The sequence below is a fragment of the Pleurodeles waltl genome, chromosome 3_1 (genome assembly GCF_031143425.1).
Source record: "Pleurodeles waltl isolate 20211129_DDA chromosome 3_1, aPleWal1.hap1.20221129, whole genome shotgun sequence".
Classification (NCBI taxonomy): Eukaryota; Metazoa; Chordata; class Amphibia; order Caudata; family Salamandridae; genus Pleurodeles; species Pleurodeles waltl.
This window is the reverse complement of record NC_090440.1, coordinates 1,210,735,597-1,210,756,983: the sequence shown is the minus strand read 5'-3', so window position 1 is coordinate 1,210,756,983 and position 21,387 is coordinate 1,210,735,597. Positions and strand designations below refer to the sequence as shown.

The 21,387-nt window shown below is 46.7% G+C and overlaps 1 protein-coding gene across 1 annotated transcript in view; it reads left to right on the top strand.

The window, feature by feature from the left end:
• Nucleotides 1–21,387, top strand: part of ROBO3 (roundabout guidance receptor 3) — a 639,417-nt gene that overhangs the window by 288,288 nt on the left and 329,742 nt on the right. Inside the window, exon 7 of the mRNA XM_069221505.1 lies at nt 17,403–17,527. Coding sequence (XP_069077606.1) covers nt 17,403–17,527 — 125 coding nt within the window. The remainder of the gene's footprint in view (nt 1–17,402; nt 17,528–21,387) is intronic.

Below are 21,387 nucleotides of genomic sequence, written 5' to 3'. Positions count from 1 at the left end.
GGAGCTTTGCATGTCTCCTAGTTCAGCCTAAGCTGCTCTGCTATAGCTACCTCTATCAGCCTAAGCTGCTAGAACACTACTAATCTACTAATAAGGGAAACTGGAACTGGCACAAGGTGTAAGTACCTTTGGTACCCACTACAAGCCAGGCCAGCCTCCTACATTGGTTGTGCAGCGGTGGGATAATTACTTGTAACTGCTTTACCACTTTGTCATTGGTGCTTTTCATAAGAAACACATATTCCAAATACTTACAAATATACACAGTTAACCTAAACAGTCTAACTCTCTTTCTAAAAACGTTCTACAAAGTTTCTAAAAAGTTTTGAAAAGTTTGAAAAAGTTGTTCTTTCTTCCTTACAAGTTTCTAAACTTTTTTCTCTCTATCCTAAACTCTTTCTTGCAACTATGTCTGTGGTAGAGGCCACTCCCAAAGTTGTCCAGACAACTTATGGCTATTTAAACTTTAAAAGTTTGAGGGGTCTCTGCATAGGAAATGTAGGAGGCTGGCCTAGCTTATAGTGGGTACCTTGCGGTACTTACACCTTGTGCTAGGGCCACTTATCCCTTATTAGTAGAATAGAGGTGTTTCTAGCAGCTTAGGCTGATAGAGGTAGCTATGGCAAAGCAGCTTAGGCTGAACTATGAGACATGCAAAGCTCCTACTGTACCACTTATATCATATGCACAATATCACAAGAAAACACAATACACAGAGTTAATAAAAATAAAGTGTAGGAGGATGGCCTGGCTTGTAGTGGGTACCAGAGGTACTTACACCTTGTGCCAGGTCCAGTTATCCCTTATTAGTGTAGAAGAGGTGTTTCTACCAGCTTAGGCTGATAGAAGGTAGCTATGGCAAAGCAGCTAAGGCTGAACTAGGAGACATGTAAAGTTCCTACTATACCACTGGTGTCATATGCACAATATCATAAGAAAACACAATACACAGATATACTAAAAATAAAGGTACTTTATGTTTATGACAACATGCCAAAAGTATCTCAGTGAGTACCCTCAGTATGAGGATGAGAAATATACACAAGATATATGTACACAAACCAAAATTATGCAGATAATAGCAAAAGGAAGTAATGCAAGCAATGGAAAGTTACAGTAGATTGTAATAGGAGCACATAGGTATAGGGGCAACACAAACCATATACTCCAAAAGTGGAATGCGAACCACGAATGGACCCCAAACCTATGTGAGCTTGTAGAGGGCCGCTGGGACTGTAAGAAAACAGTGAGGGTTAGAAAAATAGCCCACCCCAAGAGCCTGAAAGGTAGATGTAAAGTGCACCTACTACCCCCAGAGAGCACAGAAGTCGGTATAGGGAGATTCTGCTGGAAGAACAAACACCAGCACTGCAAAAACAGTGGATTTCCAGACCTGAGTACCTGCAAGACAAGGCGACCAAGTCCAAGAGTTCCGACAGTGTCGAGAGTGGGCAGGAGCCCAAGAAATGCCAGCTGAGAGTGCAAGGAATCTGCCACCTGTTGGAAGAAGCTTGGTGTTCTGCAAGAACGAAGAGGACTGGGAACTTCCCCTTTGGAGGATGGATGTCCCACGTTGTGAAGAAGCTTGCAAAGGTGTTCCCATGCAGAAAGACCGCAAACAAGCCTTGCTAGCTGCAAGGGTCGCAGTTAGGGTTTTTGGATGCTGCTGTGGCCCAGGAGGTACCAGGATGTCGTCACTTGGATGAGGAGAGAGAGGGGGCACCCAGCAAGTCAGGGAGCCCTCACAGAAGCAGGCAGAAGTACTGGAACAGGCACTTGGAAGAGGAGTGAACTGGAGTCCACCCAAAGTCACAACAGGGAGTCCCACAACGCCGGAGGACAACTCCGAAGGTTGTGCACTGCAGGTTAGAGTGTCAGGCACCCAGGCTTGGCTGTGCACGAAGGAAATCCTGGAAAAGTGCACAGGAGCTGGGGCAGCTGCAAATCATGCGGTACCCAACAATGCAGTCTAGCATGGGGAGGCAAGGATTTACCTCCACCAAACTTGGACTGAAGAGTCACTGGACTGTGAGAGTCACTTGGACTGAGTTGATGAGTTCCAGGGACCACGCTCGTCATGCTGAGAGGGGACCCATAGGACCGGTGATGCAGTCTTTTGTTGCCTGCGGTTGCAGGGGGAAGATTCTGTTGACCCACAGGAGATTTCTTCAGAGCTCCTGGTGTAAGAAGGAGGCAGGCAACCCCCAGAGCATGCACCACCAGGAAACAGGCGAGAAAGCCAGCAGGATGAAGCAATACAAGGTTGCAGTAGTCGTCTTTGCTACTTTGTTGCGGTTTTGCAGGCGTCCTGAGCAGTCAGCGGTCGATCCTTTGGCAGAAGGTGAAGAGGGAGATGCAGAGGAACTCTGATGAGCTCTTGCATTCGGTATCTGAAGAATTTCCCAAAGCAGAGACCCTAAATAGCCAGAAAAGGAGGTTTGGCTCCTTAGGAAGGAGGATAGGCTAGTAAGAAAGGTAAAAGCCTATCAGAAGGAGTCTCTGATGTCACCTGATGGCACTGTCACTCAGAGCAGTCCAGTGTGCCAGCAGCACCTCTGTTTCCAAAATGGCAGAGGTGTGGAGCACACTGGAGGAGCTCTGGGCACCTCTCCTGGGAGGTACAGGTCAGGGGAGTGGTCACTCCCCTTTCCTTTGTCCAGTTTCGCGCCAGAGCAGGGCTGGGGGATCCCTGAACCGGTGTAGACTGGCTTATGCAGAGATGGGCACCATCTGTGCCCATCAAAGCATTTCCAGAGGCTGGGGGAGGCTACTCCTCCCCAGCCCTGACACCTTTTTCCAAAGGGAGAGGGGGTAACACCCTCTCTCTGAGGAAATCCTTTGTTCTGCCTTCCTGGGCCAGGCCTGGCTGGACCCCAGGAGGGCAGAAATCTGTCTGAGGGGTTGGCAGCAGCTAGAGTGAAACCCCGGGAAAGGTAGTTTGGCAGTACCCGGGTCTGTGCTAGAGACTCAGGGGATCATAGAATTGTCTCCCCAATGCCAGAATGGCATTGGGGTGACAATTCCATGATCTTAGACATGTTACATGGCCATGTTCGAAGTTACCATTGTGACGCTATACATAGATAGTGACCTATGTATAGTGCACGCGTGAAATGGTGTCCCGCACTCACAAAGCCCGGGGAATTTGCCCTGAACGATGTGGGGGCCCCTTGGCTAGTGCCAGGGTGCCCACACACTAAGTAACCTAGCACCCAACCTTCACCAGGTGAAGGTTAGACATATAGGTGACTTATAAGTTACTTAAGTGCAGTGGTAAATGGCTGTGAAATAACGTGGATGTTATTTCACTCGGGCTGCAGTGGCAGGCCTGTGTAAGAATTGTCAGAGCCTATGGGTGGCAAAAGAAATGCTGCAGCCCATAGGGATCTCCTGGAACCCCAATACCCTGGGTATCTCAGTACCATATACTAGGGAATTATAAGGGTGTTCCAGTATGCCAATGTGAATTGCTGAAATTGGTCACTAGCCTGTTAGTGACAATTTGGAAAGCAGAGAGAGCATAACCACTGAGCTTCTGGTTAGAAGAGCCTCAGTGAGACAGTTAGTCATCACACAGGGAATACATACAGGGCACACTTATGAGCACTGGGGCCCTGGCTGGCAGGGTCCCAGTTACACATACACTAAAACAACATATATACAGTGAAATATGGGGGTAACATGCCAGGCAAGATGGTACTTTCCTACAACTACCCAACAGGATATACCTCTTCAAAGAGGAAACAACTCTTCTGACTACCCCGGCATGTACCACAATGCTATGGATGTCTCCTCAAGCATGGGGAGGGCGGAAAATGATCTTCTGCTCCTTCCTGTCACCACCTCGCCGACAAGACCTGTCCAAGATGTTGATGTTTTCTACTCCCACACAGCACAAACTGACGAAATAGTCTAATATGAACCTCTACTTGAAGTGGGTAGATCCATCAGTAATGCACCGGCTCCTGTGTTTGCAGAGACTGCTTCTGGTTACTTCATCGACATTGATGACTTTTCTTCAGCTTCATCTGCACCTGCAACTGAAACTGTTTCAAAGACATTTAAGCTGTACATATGGCTTAAAACTAACTATTTAGTTTATCCATGGAATTATCTGTGGATTTTTTTTACATTACTTGGCTCTCTCTTATGGATTAGTTTTGTGACTGTTTTCTTTCTGTTGATAAATGGTCATTATCTTCCTGAACGTTCTTCTATTGAGCCAATGGATGAAGTTTTAACTCCATATCTTTCCTCACATAAGGTCTGGAGAGACTTGTCCCTTGCGAACATTTCAGTAGTACCAACTCCAGGTGGGAAAGTTCCCTCTGATATATATAGTCCTATTAAGGTCATTCAAATTCCATATGTTTTCAAAATTTCAATAACTGATGTAATTACACCTGGTGTTGTTTCTAATGACTGGGATGTTCGAACTGTTGATTTCATGGTTACTGAATTGAAGGATTTCACTGCATTTGAAAGTGGTGATGTGTACACTAGCACAAAGAATTATGGAAAAACGTTCTGTTATAATAATTAGGGACATTACTACCTGTACCAAGCAACTAGACACAGATCAGTATTCAGTTGCAGACAGTGGGAACACTGCTCAGCTCCACCTGTGGGAAGTCCAAAGCATTATTCATATAAATTTGCATATTTTTCTGGGCATGACATTAGAAATGCAGTCATACTCTTTCAAGTTACCACCTTCTAAAATTAGGAAGGATTTGCTAACAAACACAAAATTGATCTATTCAAATTCCTTTGTTTCCTACTTGCAGTTGAAGGATATTAAAACTGGAAGGACACTAGTGATGTAAAAGTGTATGGGGAACACAAGATTGGCAACTTCAGGGTAGGGAAGCATGCCTTATTCCTGTCCAAATGATCTTTTTAAATGACACAATTCAACAGACATCCTGTCTAGGGTTAGCTAATAGAAGGAAATTAATGCACCCAGTATCCCCACACCTGCAAAATTCCACAATTAGCATTCCTTCCTGAATATCACCAAGGAAGAACTAGATGCAAATGTTCAGGCTGGTACTTGTAATTCTTCACTTTCTAGTCCAGGTGGGTGGTTATTGTGGCCAAAGATACAAATGAGTGTTAGGCACATTTTGTTAATTCCTCAAGGGGTTTCCAGAGTAGCCTACTGGGCCCTCGCTTTGTCTCAGGTCAACACAATGGTTGCAGACTTAGCAGCAGTTAAAGAACATCTTAATATGCTATATGACGACATAGACTTATCAGATTTCTTGTGAGGTCCCAGAAAGCCATGCTCTAAAATATTCATCTATGCCATATACAATGAAATATGGAAGCTTTCCCAAATGGAAGCAGCTGCACTTTTAAGGCAGACCTATAAGGAAAATTTGGAAATGGCTTTAGCTGTTGTCGATAATGGTATGAACACTCTGTCCAACAGAATATATTCTCTTAATAACATAGGGGGTCATTACAACCTCGGCGGTCTTTTCACAAGACCGCCGTGCTGAAGACCGCCAGTGGTGGTGGTTTTCCGCTCGGCGTATTATGACTGTTGGGAGCTTTCTGTTGTTTTTCCGATGGAGAGCCGCCAACAGCCAAAGTGACGGGCGGGGGGAAAGTGGCGGTTGCTCCACCTCCATTGCCACGCCAACAGAACACCGCCCAGCGAATCACGTCCTGTGATTCTGCGTGGCGGTGTTCTGTTGGCGGTGTGGTGTCGGCGAAGCTGCCCCCATGGCTCCCGTCCCCTCCCGGAGGATCGACGGAACATGTAAGTCGATCGTCCGTCAGGGGAGGGGGGTGGGGGGGTGTTGTGTGTTGGGTGGGTGCATGGGGGTGTGCGTTGGTGTATGTAGAGGGGGTGTGTGAGTCCGTGTATGCTTGCGGGGGTGGTGCGTGTTTTGGGAATTAGTGCATGTATGTCTGTAGGGATGTCTGTGTGGATGTGTGCGTGGATGTTTGAATGTGGGTGTGCGTGTCTGACTGTGTGTGTGGATGTTGGCATGTGTGTCAGTGTGTGTGCGTGTATGTGTGTTGGTGGTGCCTGCGTGCGTGTCGGGTGTGTAGGTGTAAGGTAATGTCGGGGTGGGGAGGGGGGTCCTGCCACCTTTGGGGGGTGGCAGGAGTGGTGGGGGGTGTAGGGGAGGGAGTCGCGGTGGGGGAGACACCTATCTGTGCCAGGGAAGGAATTCCCTGGCACTGATAGTGCTAACCGCCATGGATTTCATGGCGGTTCCTATCGCTGGAAATCCACGGCGGTAAGCCGGGTCAAAATACCAGTGGCGGTATTGTCACGGCCGCTGGGCTGGAGACCCAGGTCTCCAGCACAGTGGTCGTCTCCGCCCTGGCGGGCGGAACGGAGAAGCAGCGGATGACCATGGCGGTAACCACCATGGTCATAATTCCCAAAAAAAGACCGCCAGCCTGTTGGCGGTCTTACCGCCGCTTTAACATCGTCCGCCAGGGTTGTAATGACCCCCATAGTGTAATCTACAATAGACATCATTCAGAATGACATGTCCCTTTAATACCTTATACAAAGTCTACTGTATTTCATTATGCAGCTAGGTTGGATACTACAGATTCTGAAAAATGGCCGTGTTCCATGGATATATATTAATGGTAGGGACTTGTTTGCTGATTTTAATTTATCCAGGGAACAACAAACAATGGCTACAAGAGAAGCAAGTTTCACCATGCTTCATATAGAAAAATTGGAAAAGTTGCCTTTCACTGTTGCAGAGAGTCCATCGACAGTATAACTTGTACATGGCATTATAAATCTGCCCATTTCTGCCTTTTGTTTTTCAAAATGCTTGAAATATATCTTTCTGTGGGCAGATACGAGCGGCTAGGTGATAGCTATATTAAAGAGTGGGAGTTGCCCTTTGAATATAAATGTCTGAATGGCGAAACAGAGGTCTTTCTCAGTGGAAACTAATGTGAGACTACTGTTAGCCTTTTCATGATCTGCAAACACAAGTCCCTTCATGGCCTGTGCAAAGCTGGGGTTGCAAACCTGTTCTGATTTTTGAAGGGTACTCCCGTTCCTTTGATTTGTTCAGCTTTTCATATACTTTCAAATGTAAGTTATGTGGTCCTGAATTCACAGAGCTGTTACGGTATAAGACCAGGGATTGCCTACGCATTTTCAGTCTCTAAGATTGCAAAGTGTTGCGGACATGTTTTATTCCCCCCACAGGAGATAAGAGCAGAAGAAATGTGGCCTCCCATTGATACTATGAATTTAAATTACGACAAGCTAAGCAGACTAAAGGTGCTACTGTTCCAGAAACAAGTTGCGTTAACATTGGCTAAAGAGACGTATGCTCTCCAGATAACAAGATCATCAGCCGAGATACAATTCCTATTAAATACCAACTTCCCAAGCACTTTGGAGAGCTGGTATCCAGAAAATTAAATGCTTTGAGCACTACAAGGATTGTGCACTTCTTTAAGGCTGATGGGTCTGGATTGGTGTCCATCTTCCAGACTATCTTCAGAGTCATTCCTTCAGCCATCCATTCAATCTTTTTAAGTCTGTTTGGTGGCTTTCCTTTGACTTTGGCATTAATTGGCTGGATATTGCTGCTATTGTTCCTGATAGGCAGTGGTTGTGCCTTCACAGCTAAGCAGAGTGATGGAGCTACTACCACCAGCCCAGCTGTGCTGGGATCACATGGTACAGTTCTTTGGTGCTCCGTTGCAGGAAGTGTTGGAGCATGATTGGCCTTTGTCATTTCAACCAGACTTATGGTGTGTGCAACCAGTCTTTTGTTACACCTGGTGCCTCTTTGAACATCTACCTTAGGTGTGCCTTGCTGTTCCGCCTGTGCCTCCTGTAGACCAAGAACTGCTGGTGTTTTTGATGAGGGTCGTGCCCCATAAGACCAAGGCTGATTCGCGAGGCCACTTACGAGCCGCCCTTGTTGGACTATCTGGCTCCCTTTGGCAAACTGGATAGTGCTGCCCTTGCGGTGATCCTGTGCTTGAGGCTGCTGTGCACTATTGCTCCATGGACCTGTCTGCCAATGTTGTCATCGATCTGACTTCTGATGATGTGGCTTCATCATTGGATGCCCTTCCTTTCGATGGCTTCAGAGACTTTCTTCAAGATCATGACTATTGTTAGGTGGATTTGACCATTTGCCTTATTCTAAAGGTTTAAATGTTATGGTAAAATTGGCTTTAAGTTTTGCCTTCTGTGCTTGCCATGGTCAACATTTTTGCCCTCATTATGACATTGGCGGTAAGTCCCGCTTACCGCCATGCTGACTGTTGCCAACATACAGTGACAGCGGCGGTATACCACTACCCATATTATGACCCACACATAGAAAACCGTCACTATACAGACACACAAACATATCCACCAGCCCAAAGGTCAGTGATAAACTGGCGGTATCCAAACCCACACCGTTACGCCAACAGAATTACACCCACAGCATTGTGACCCATGAATCACAGCGGTGGACATTCAACCGCGTAAACTATTGGCGGTACATAGCGCTGCGCTCAAAATACATACACACTAACAAAACACCACCACAGTGGACAATTCAAACTACACACAACTGACACTTGTAGGAAAGTACCATCTTGCCTGGCATTTTACCCCAATTTTCACCGTATGTATGTTTGTTTTAGCCCCTGTGTCACTGGGATCCTGCTAGGCTGGACCCCAGTGCTCGTAGTATGTGCCCTGTATGTGTTCCTTGTGTGGTGCCTAACTGTATCACTGAGGCTCTGCTAACCAGAACCTCAGTGTTTATGCTTTCTCTGCTTTCTAAATTTGTCACTGCAGGCTAGTGACTAAATTTACCAATTCTCATTGGCACACTGGTACACCCATATAATCCCCTTGTATAAGGTACCTAGGTACCCAGGGTATTGGGGTTCCAGGAGAGCATTTCTTTTGCCATCCATAGGGAGCTCTGACAATTCTTACACAGGCCTGCCAATGCAGCCTGAGTGAAATAACGTCCATGTTATTTCACAGCCATTTTTCACTGCACATAAGTAACTTATCAGTCACCTTTATATCTAACCCTCACTTGGTTAAGGTTAGGTGCCAAGTTACTTAGTGTGTGGGCACCCTGGCACTAGCCAAGGTGCCCCCACATTGTTCAGGGCAAATTCCCGAACTTTGTGAGTGCAAGGACACCATTACACGCGTGCACTGCACATAGGTCACTACCTATGTGTAGTGTCACAATGGTAACTCCGAACATGGCCATGTAACATGTCTAAGATCATGGAATTGTCACTCCAATACCATTCTGGTATTGGGGGGACAATTCCATGATCCCCTGGGTCTTTAGCACAGAACCCGGGTACTGCCAAACTGCCTTTCCGGGGTCTCCACTGCAGCTGCTGCTTCTGCCAACCACTCAGACAGGATTCTGCCCTCCTGGGGTCCAGGCAGCCCTGGCCTAGGAAGGCAGAACAAAGGATTTCCTCTTAGAGAGGGTGTTACACCCTCTCCCTTTGGAAATAGGTGTGAAGGGCTGGGGAGGAGTAGCCTCCCCAAGCCTCTGGAAATGCTTTGATGGGCACAGACGGTGCTCCTCTCTGGCTAAGCCAGTCTACACCGGTTCAGGGATCCCCCAGCCCTGCTCTGGCACGAAACTGGACAAAGGAAAGGGAGTGACCACTCCCCAGAGCTCCTCCAGTGTGTCCAAGACCTCTGCCATCTTGGATTTAGAGGTGTTGGGGCACAATGGACAGCTCTGACTGGCCAGTGCCAGCAGGTGACGTCAGAGACCCCTCCTGATAGGTGCTTACCTTTCTCAGTAGCCAATCCTCCTCTGTGGGCTATTTAGGGTCTCTCCTCTGGTCTATTCCTCAGATAACGAATGCAAGAGCTCACCATAGTTCCTCTGCACTTCCCTCTTCAACTTCTGCCAAGGATCGACCGCTGACTGCTCCAGGATGCCTGCAAAACTGCAACAAAGTAGCAAGATGACTACCAGCAACATTGTAGCGCCTCATCCTGCCGGCTTTCTCGACTGTTTCCTGGTGGTGCATCCTCTGGGGGCTGTCTGCCTTCACCCTGCACTGGAAGCCAAGAAGAAATCTCCAGTGGGTCGACGGAATCTTCCCCCTGCTAACGCAGGCACCAAAAGACTGCATCACCGGTCCTCTGGGTCCCCTCTCATCCTGACGAGCATGGTCCCTGGAACACAGGAACTATATCCAAGTGAGCCACACAGTCCAGTGACTCTTCAGTCCAAGTTTGGTGGAGGTAAGTCCTTGCCTCCCCACGCTAGACTGCAAACCTGTGTACTGCGTGATTTGTAGCTGCTCCGGCTTCTGTGCACTTCTACAAGGATTCCTTCGTGCACAGCCCAGCCTGGGTCCCCAGCACTCCATCCTGTAGTGCTCAACCCTCTGAGTTGGACTCCGATGTTGTGGGACCCTCCTTTGTGATTCTGAGTCACCTCCGGTTCACAAATCTTCTAAGTGCCTGCTCTGGTACTTCTGCGGGTGCTGCCTGCTTCTGTTGGGGGCTCTCAGAGTTGCTGAGCGCCCCCGCTGTCTCCTCCTCCAAGGGGCGACATCCTGGTCCATCCTAGTCCCCAGCAGAACCCAAAAACCTCAACCGTGACCTTTGCAGCTAGCAAGGTTGTTTGCGGTATTTCTGCGTGGAAACACTTCTGCAACATCCAGCACGCCGTGGGACATCTTCCATCCAAAGGAGAAGTTCCTAGCTCTTTTTGTTGTTTCAGAATCTTCAGCTTCTTCCACCCAAAGGCAGCCTTCTTGCACCTTCATCCAGGGTTACCTGGGCTCCTGTCCCCCCTGGACACTATTGCGACTCTTGGACTTGGTCCCCTTGCCTTACAGGTCCTCAGGTCCAGGAATCCATCGTCAGTGCTTTGCTGGTGTTTGTGTTTCTTGCAGAATCCCCCTATCACGACTATTGTGTCCTTTTGGGGTAGCAGGGGAACTTTACTCCTACTTTTCAGGGTCTTAGGGTGGGGTATCTTGGACACCCTGACTGTTTTCTTACAGTCCCAGCGACCCTCTACAAGTTTCCATAGGTCTGGGGTCCATTCGTGATTCGCATTCCACTTGTGGAGTATATGGTTTGTGTTGCCCCTAGACCTATGTTCACCTATTGCATCCTATTGTAATATTACACTGTTTTCATTACTTTTCTTACTATGACTTAACTGTTTTGGGTTTGTGTACATATAACTTGCGTATATTACTTACCTTCTAACTGAGGGTACTCACTGAGATACTTGTGGCATATTGTCATAAAAATAAAGTACCTTTATTTTTAGTATCTCGGAGTATTGTGTTTTCTTATGATATTGTGCTATATGATATAAGTGATATAGTAGGAGCTTTGCATGTCTCCTAGTTCAGCCTAAGCTTTGCCATAGCTACCTTCTATCAGCCTAAGCTGCTAGAAACACCTCTATTCTACTAATAAGGAATAACTGGACCTGGCACAGGGTGTAAGTACCACAAGGTACCCACTATAAGCCAGGCCAGCCTGTTAGAAAAAATAAGTAAAACTGCAAAACAATCAATTAGTAGGTCAATTTTTCCAGAGAACATGCATATCAATATAACTATATAATCTAGATGTGTATGTTATAAAGAAAAAGATGCAAACTATGATGACATCATGGGAGAAGGAAAAAAAAAAAAATCTTGGCTCCAAAACGTACTTTCACTATTCTAAGTGAGACATCGAAAGTGACAGTGGGAAGTTCTAAAAAGAAAGTGTCAGCATCAGAAGAAACAAATTAAGGTTGAGGGGAGCACAGGTGATCAAGAATGAAGCTTCACACCCTGTGCAAAGGAGAATCAGTAGAGTTAGAGAAAGGTATCCTCTCAGGGAAGTCATGACATGATCTGCTAAACTATTCTATGAAACACACAACTAATATGCAGTAGAAGATTCTGGAAGTTTCATCCCAACAGCTCCCTCTGGACGGTCCATACAGAAGACGATGTTCTCCGGGAACAGGTAAACTGCCCAGATTCCCAGCATCAAACAAAGAAGTGTGCAGCTGTACAGCCTTGAAGTTAGTAATGGTCATGTCTGAAACTTGGCCATAGGCATTCAGCAAGTGGGAAAGGGAGATGACCTCGGTTCCATCAGGCAATTAGCATGACTAATCTAACAGTTCCCAACAATAAATAAAATGCCTATTGTAACTAAGTACTCATTTATAATGCACCTACAGAGGAGAGAAGAACATTGAACTTGCAGTGCAATTTAGAAATAGTTTAAGTGGCTTAGGCCTAGTCACAAATCGCATCAACATTTAGAAAATAAAAGATGGCAGCCAATCCTGTACAATTAGCATGAGTAAATACATTGACCATAATTGTTTATGTATGTGACTCCTTATAGGTAAATGCACCTACTATTTCTTTGATTGACACAGTGCGCACAAGTTAATATCGTAATCACAAAATGAGTATGATTAGTGAATAAATGTATGAAGCACTAAATTATGCTGCTCCTAAATCAGCAACCCGCACAAATAATGAAACCAATTTAAATTATTTGTGACAAGAAGACAAATGAATGATGGTTTTTCACATTCTGATGGGGAGGTGCCATCAACCCCATACCACCCCTTCCTTCCACCGTCCGAGAGAAGGGGGATAATTAATATTGATCTGCATGGGGGACCAAGCACACTGGGTCAGTAAAATTAATTGTTTTCCCTTCTGATGGACCTGACCCTTTTTACAGGGCCATTCCTAAACTTTTTGCATTCCTCCTCCTATTTTTTCTGACCTTTTTTGTTGACGTTAGGGCTCTGGGCATTTGAACACTGCTGATCAGTGCGAAAGTGCATTTACTCTCCCTTCTAAACTTAGTATGATTGGCTTACACCTAATTGGCACATTTAATTTACCTGTAAGTCTCTGTTACAGTGGTATCCCTATACTCAGGGCCTGTAAATTAAATGCTACTAAGCTTGCACCACCCATAGAAGTAGCCTTTCAAACCTGTCTCAGGCCTGCTACTGCAGGACCTGCGTGCACAGTTTACTGCCACATGGACCTGGCATCTAAATGTACTTGCCAGGCCGGGAACTCCCCTTTTACTACATATAAGTCACTCCTAAGGTGCACTCTAGCTAGCTCTATGGGCAGGGTGCTGTGTATGTAAAAGGTAGGACATATGTCTATACTTACTACATGTCCTAGTAGTGACAAACAGCCTATTTGGTTCCTCACTGCTGTGAGTGCTGCCTCTCTCATAAGACTGCATTGGTAATGCATAACATATGTCTAGGTGGCATTGTCTGATCTATGAGGGGAGGCATAGGCATGTTTGGTATGGTTGGAATGGTAGTGAGAAAGGCTGCTTACTGGTGTAGGTGGATTTTTTATTACCATTCTAGAAATGCCACTTTTAGAAAGTGAGCGTTTCTCTGTGCTTATAACTCTGGTGGTTTGGAGCTTGACTCCAATCCATGTCTGGAACAGAGTGACAGCTGGGATTTGTGCATACTTTTTAGACAGCCTGTACATGAGGAGGGTGGAGGTGTCACAAGAGTGCATCTGCGTATTGAATGGTCTTTCTGGGCTGTGAGATGTAGAGGCAGGACACACCTGTATCTGTAAAGGCTGTGACCTGGCCTCACACAAAGGGCTTGTTTATCCCCCTAATGTCTGGAGCCAGTGATGGAGGGGAGAGGAGACATCCCTGGAACCAGCTAGTGCTGGGTGGAAATCCCTCTCCCCCTTTTGTGGAAGCTGTGCACAATGAGCATAAGTACAGAGGGTTTTCCCCCACATTTTTAGAGCACTTTTGGTAACTGGGATGGAATCTCTGTTAGAAGCACTACTGGACTGTATAAAGGACTAATCTGGACTGTTTTTCTGTTTGTTGCCCTGCTGCCTGGTGTCTGCTGGGTGGCACAAAGGACTCATCAGCTTTACTTTTCTGCTTGTTGCCCTGCTGCCAGTACTCCCTGCCTTGGATTTTTCTGGCACTGCTGGACTGCCAGGAGGACCCGCCACTGTTTGCTCTGGTGTGCTGACCTGCCTGGCCCTGTGGCTCCCTGCCCCCAAGTGTTTTCTCAGGGGCCAACGTGAGCCTGCTGGTGTGCAATCTATGTAGCGCCTGGGGAGTAGAATACTTTTGTGTTTACGCCTCAGCATGTGAGAAGTGCTTTAGGGGCGTCCACCCCGTGGTGCAGGAGAAGCACCCCCATGCCCTCCTGGTTGCCCCCCGTGAGAAGTCATGGAGGTAGTGCGGTCGAGCGTGCTCTGGGTCATGCCCTGGGGCACAAGCAGAAACTCCATGGTGGACAGAGATCACGCCCCTGGCCCGGCCGGAAATCAGTGAGGCTGTGGAAGAAAGTACCGCCCGCCAAGGAAGTGCCAGGACGATGCTGCGGAGCAGTGCCTGAGAAGACACCTCCGGCAGGCCTGCCCGGGCCACCCGCCTGGTGAGGGCCATGCTAGTCATGCCCCGAAAAAGTCCGGAGATGCATCGCTGGTTGGGTGTGGCTCCAGAGCCAGGAGGCACATCTTAAGCAGCCGTATTTCCTCTTGGAGGGACACGCAACCTGAGAGGACACCAGCGGCATGAGCCACGGTCCACAGATAGGCGGACATCTGCCAGGGGGTCTCTTCCCCTGCAGGTACCCAGGGAGGGTTCCTTACTACTCGGGACCACTTTGTGGGCCTCATCTCCATGCACCATGGTCCCAAGGGGCAGACTAGGCTGGAAACCAGAGGAAATCTGGGGAGAGTCCCCGGGGTTAGCAGCCACACCGCATGGACGCGGGCGGCTCCCTTGTGAGTTCCACACATGGGGGGACCTGGAGAGGTCTCCCTGCCAACGTAGGAGCGGTGTGTGTGCCCCCCCCCCCCACGTTTTCCCATAGGGAGCCTACCTGTGGAAGCATTCACCAGTGACTTACAGGACGGGAAGGGAACCCTCGATGGAGGTCCCGCTCCTGCTGAGCCTACTGTACCATAATTATTGCAATAGGAGCGCAGAAGCTCCTGTGCTTCAGTCACCGCATTCGTAGAAGATTTGCAGGAGAGCTGTGAGCCACATTTCGAAGGGGTTGCTGGTGATTCTTGCCGTAATTGCTTTTCACCAGGATATTTCTCTCATGTATGGTAAATTTTTTCATGACCTGTTGGAATGATATATGTTGTGCTTACCGTATTGGGGAGACGTCTACTCTCTCAGGAGGCATGGTATAAGCAGAAGGGAATATTTCTCTTTTATGGGCATTCAAAATAATGTCTTAGCATTCATGATAATGTGTTTATTATGAAATTATAATGATGACCTGACTACTGCTTGCTTTTGCAGAGTACTAGTAACCGGTGTGGTGATCTGACAACTACTTGTGTAGCAGGGTATTACTGATACATGTTGTTTGGTCTAATGATGTTTTATGCAATGCAGTTTATTTTTATATAACTTGTTGTGTGTCTCCTTTGTGGTGTATTTATTGGGTCATGTGTGTTGTGCAAATGCTTTACACATTGCCTCTGGGATAAGCCTGACTTCTCGTGCCAGGCTACCAAGGGGGTGAGCAGGGGTTATCTTGGGTGTGTAACCCTCTTGCCCTAACTAGAGTGGCGGGCTCTGCCTGGCTTAGGTGCATACCCTAGCCAACTAGAAACTCAATTTCTAACACCTTCTTTAAAACCAGAATATATTACAAGTGCTTATCTACTCTTGTGTCACTCGAAACTAAATTATTTTAGGACCTCGTGTTTTGAGACTTTAGCTGGCTGATTACTTTTATATGAGAACCATATTGCTAAGGACTGGTGGGTGCATGTATGGAGCTACTGATTGTTCATTCCCACCCTTCACAAACACTATCATGTTCTTCTGCATTTTTCAGACTTGTGAGTACACTTAGAAGGTCAGGCATGGCATCTAATACCTACTAAGCTATGAGGCTTTTTCATCAAAGTTTTCTCTCTGATAAGTGGTATACCTTGCTGCCTTTGCAATGATGCTTTAAGTGATTACTGGGCCAGCAGGGAGCAGAGACAAGAAAAGACTGATGCACGGGTATCCATCTTCTGAGAATAATTTTAAAGTATATGTAGGTCAGTCTAAGCTAATTCCAGGGCAAAATGTGATGTGCATGCCACTGTGGACTTAGTGCACTTGGATACTGTTATGCCATATTTTGTTGCATCAAGCACTATAAGTTGCTGTACTTTGAAACTTTTTCATCAGCGTGGATTTTTATGTGTTTTTACAGTATAGGTTATTTGCCTCTTATAGAGAATTGTATAACATATGAGTAACGCCACCATGTTCTACAGATAACTGTGCAAGAAAACGTAATAAGTTAGGGGCAAAAGCAGGGGTGGCTCGTGGGTGGGAAAAGGGGGCAGGGTGGTGTGGCACGTGGCGGGGGAACGGGACACATTTTTTATTTTATTTTTTAAAGTATCTTTTTTGCCATGCTGCGTAGCTACGATCCGATCCACTCTAGTCCTCCACTGCAGGCACGGGCTCTGTCCTCCCTGTGTCCAGTCCTAATGCTGCTTTCATGCTGCTGAAAGCAGCGTTAGGTTTGGACAGAGCACCCAGCCAGGGCACTCCAAGACATGGTGAGAGTCTCTGCCTGCTGTCTTCAGCCCGGCAACACAGTGCCGGGTGGGAGAGAGCCCAGTGCGCATTTGTTTGGCTGGCCCGAGACAGCCAGCCAAACATACATGCGCACTGAGGGGAAGTTCTGTGCACTCCCCCTTCGTGCTCGTCACAGCCCCATGGCCCGACCCTTTTACTATAAAAAGATAATAAACGTTGTTTCTTATAGTTTTATAGTAAATTTTTCACATCTGCTGGCGGGAGTGGGGGTTAACGCTACCCCGCCATAGCAGAGGAGCTGCCCCTGGGTAAAAGCATATGGAAGATTGTGCAGAAGAAGAGTTGGGCAGAGTGTGTGTTTGAAGGTTTAGAAGTGAGGCAAGGACTGACAGACAGTGTTGTTGGGGTGCCTCACAGTAATATATTCTTAAAGTTGGTGAAATTGATTTTGTGTGTCCAGCTGTACAGATTTATTACGGGATCTTAAGTGGTGCCTAGCAATCTTCAAGCATTTTCTTGTGAATGTGACAAATAACTATTCTCATTAATAGAATGGCTGAACAATGCTTTTAGTGGGATCAAAGAATAGATATAAAAATGGCTGTTTGGGTTGAGTGGTAGAGTGCGAACGTTTGAATACCATTGTCTTACGTAATAATAATGATACATTTTACTTGAGGTGTTGAGAAACAGCAAAGCTAACACATGAAAAGCAGCTTATCATTACTACTATAATACACTTTTTCGGCTCTGACCACTCACTGTTACAGATGGCATTGTATTTTAATGAGTACATTTCACTCTTCATTCTTTTTTGATTTGTCTTCCCCTCTTTTCCTCATAGTTCTTCCTCAGTTAATTACTCCACCTCAGAATCAGATTGTGGCACAGGGACGGACTGTGATCTTCCACTGTGAAACGAAAGGAAACCCCCCACCCGCTGTGTTCTGGCAGAAGGAAGGCAGCCAAGTATGTGTTATTTTAGACAATACAGTTCTACACCTCATTTAAAGAAACTGTTTAAGACTGTTGTGATTTCTTGTGGGTGATTGAAAGCAGAAGCTGTCTTAATGAGGTTGAAATTGGTTTAGGCAATTTGCTCATGCAGTAGCATTTAGAAGTACATAATTCTTTAAAAATAAATTCACACTTCCACATTTCTTTTCTGACTTTTGTGCCCAAAACTGGCGGTCCGCATAACTGCATTAATTCATCAGCATTTACGTTTTCAAGCTAGTTTCTTAAAAAAGAGAAAAACTAGTTAAGTCTGACGAGACAGGGAATATTGTGTGCATATTTGAGTCAAATATAAAGTAGGTCGCTGGTTTTAAAAAGTTGCTCCAATTGATTGCGCCTCATACTTTGAAGGATTGTTTTTTATAGAAAATAAAAGTTTACTTAGCGGCTGCACGAAACAACCCAAGTCAAAGAGGAAGATCTTCCTAGAGTCATTTTGAAGTCATCTGATGACTTCAGCTGGACTATTCCTGTAATGATCTGGTGAAGTCATCCGAAACCATTCTGAAGTATGTGTTTATGGGGCGAAATATTTAAATGAGATGACTCTAGAGTCATCAGTAAAACTACCCCAGGATGATGTTCTGATTACTTCAATTGAAAGTGTGTGATGATCTTCTACTACTCTAGGAGTACTAAGTGAAAACTTCAGGATGAGAGTGGATTACTCATGGATGATTTCAGGGCAGCTTTAGGATGAGCGGTGATTACTCTAGGACGATTTCATGATAACTTTGCGATGAATGCAAGTTAGTTCTGGATGATTTCAAGACAACCTTAAAATTAATATGGATTACTTTAGGATGATTTCGTGACAACTATAGGACAAGCTTGAATTACTTAAGAATAATTTGTGACAGCTGCACAATAAGTGTAGATTACTACAGGAGATGCTGGGGATTATTCCTGAAAGATTAAATCTCAGCAAGGGTTAATTAACTTTTTGAAGTTTGTGGTATACAAGAACACACTCTGCAAACGTCACTTCCCATTCATGGTTCCTCAAGCAAAATGTAGGAACCCACTTTTGCTCATAAGTAAATATGAGGGAGGTTACTGGTTCCATACAAAAAGGGAATTGTTCTGGGATGCAATGCATCTGCAATACAATTAGGTTCAAGCAAAACAGACAAATATTCTGCATTTAAAAGATACCTGACAGCTTACAACTTCATACCATGTGTAGGAGGCTGTCCTGGCTTATAGTGGGTACCTTGTGGTACTTACACCCTGTGCCAGGTCCAGTTATCCTTTATTACTAGAATAGAGGTTTTTCTAGCAGTTTAGGCAGATAGAAGGTAGCTATGGCAAAGCAGCTTAGGTTGAACTAGGAGACATGCTAAGCTCCTACTATACCACTTGTATCATAAAGCACAATATCATAAGAAAACACAATACTCAGAGTTACTAAAAATAAAGGTACTTTAATTTTATAACAATATGCCAAAAGTATCTCAGTGAGTACCCTCAGTAAGAAGGTAGGTAATATACACAAGTTATATGTACACAACCCCAAAACAGGTAAGTAAGAGTAAGAAAAGTAATGCAAACAGTGTAGAATTACAATAGGATGCAATAGGTGAACATATGTCTAGGGGCAACACAAACCATATACTCCAAAAGTGAAATGCAAATCACAAATGGACCCCAGACCTATTGGACCTTGTAGAGGGTCGCTGGGACTGTAAGAAAACAGTCAGGGTGTCCAAGATACCCCACCCCAAGACCCTGAAAAGTAGGAGTAAAGTACACCTACTACCCCAAAAGGACACAATAGTTGTGATAGGGCGATTCTGCAAGAACAACAAACACCAGCAAAGCACTGAAGACGAATTCCTGGAACGGAGGACCTGCAAGGCAAGGGGACCAAGTCCAAGAGTCGCGATAGTGTCCGGGGGGGCAGGAGCCCAGATAACCCTGGATGAAGGTGCAAGGAAGTTGCCTCCGGATGGAAGAAGCTTAGCATTCTGCAACAATGAAGAGGACTAGGAACTTCTCCTTTGGATGGAAGATGTCCCACATCATGCTGAAGGTTGCAGAAGTGTTCCCATGGAGAAATACTGCAAACAAGCCTTGCTAGCTGCAAGGGTCTCAGTAGAGGTTTATGGGTGCTGCTGGGGACCAGGAAGTACCAGGATGTCGCCCCTTGGAGGAGGAGACAGAGGGGGCGCTCAGCAACTCCAAGAGCCCCCACAGAAGCAGGCAGCACCCGTAGAAGTACTGGAGCAGGCACTTAGAAGATTTGTGAACTGGATCTGGCTCAGAGTCAGAAAGGAGGGTCCCACGACGTCGGAGGCCAACTCAGCGGATTGAGCACTGCAGGACGGAGAGCTGGGGACCCAGGCTAGGCTGTGCATGAAGGAAATCCTGGAAGAGTGCACAGGAGCCGGAGCAGCTGCAAATTACGCAGTACACAGGTTTGCAGTCTAGCGTGGGGAGGCAAGGACTTACCTCCACCAAACTTGGACTGAAGAGTCACTGGACTGTGTGGCTCACTTGGACAGAGTTGCTGAGTTCCAGGGACCATGCTCGTCAGGATGAGAGGGGACCCAGAGGACCAGTAATGCAGTCTTTTGGTGCCTGCGTTAGCAGGGGGGAAGATTCCGTCGACCCACGGGAGATTTCTTCTTGGCTTCCAGTGCAGGGTGAAGGCAGGTGACCCCCAGAGCATGCACCACCAGGAAACAGTTGAGAATGCCAGCAGGATTAGCCGCTACAATGTTGGTGGTAGTCTTCTTGCTACTTTGTTGCGGTTTTGCAGGCGTCCTGGAACAGTCAGTGTCGATCCTTGGCAGAAGTCTAAGCGGGAAGTGCAGAGGAACTCTGGTGAGCTCTTGTATTCGTTATCTGTAGAAGTCCCCAGAGGAGAGACCCTAAATAGCCAGAAAAGGAGGTTTGGCTACCAAGAAAGGAGGATTGGCTACCAAGAAAGGTGAGAGCCTATCAGAGGGGTCTCAGACATCACCTGCTGGCACTGGCCACTCAGAGCAGTCCAGTGTGCCCCCAACACTTCTGTTTCCAAGATGGCAGAAGTCTGGGACACACTGGAGGAGCTCTGGGCACCTCCCCTGGAAGGTACTGGTTAGGGGAGTGGTCACTCCCCTTTCCTTTGTCCAGTTTCGTGCCAAAGCAGGGCTGGGGGATCCCTGAACTGGTGTAGACTGGCTTATGCAGAGATGGGCACCATCCGTGCCCATCAAAGCATTTCCAGAGTCTGGGGGAGGCTACTCCTCCCCAGCCCTTCACACCTATTTCCAAAGGGAGAGGGTGTAACACCCTCTCTGAGGAAATCCTTTGTTCTGCCTTCCAGGGCCAGGGCTGCCTGGACCCCAGGAGGGCAGAATCCTGTCTGAGGGGTTGGCAGCAGCTGCAGTGGAAACCCCGGAAAGGCAGTTTGGCAGCACCCAGGTTCTGTGCTAGAGACCCGGGGGGTCATGGAATTGTCCCCCCAATAACAGAATGGTATTGGGGTGACAATTCCATGATCTTATACATGTTACATGGCCATGTTCGGAGTTACCATTGTGACGCTATACCTAGGTAGTGACCTATGAAAAGTGCACGCGTGTAATGGTGTCCCCGCACTCGCAAAGTCTGGGGAATTTGCCCTGAACGATGTGGGGGCACCTTGGCTAGTGTAGGGTGCCCACACACTAAGTAACTTTGCACCCAACCTTCACCATGTGAAGGTTAGACATATAGGTGACTTATAAGTTACTTAAGTGCAGTGGTAAATGGCTGTGAAATAACGTGGACGTTATGTCACGCAGGCTGCACTGGCAGGCCTGTGTAAGAATTGTCAGAGCTCCCTA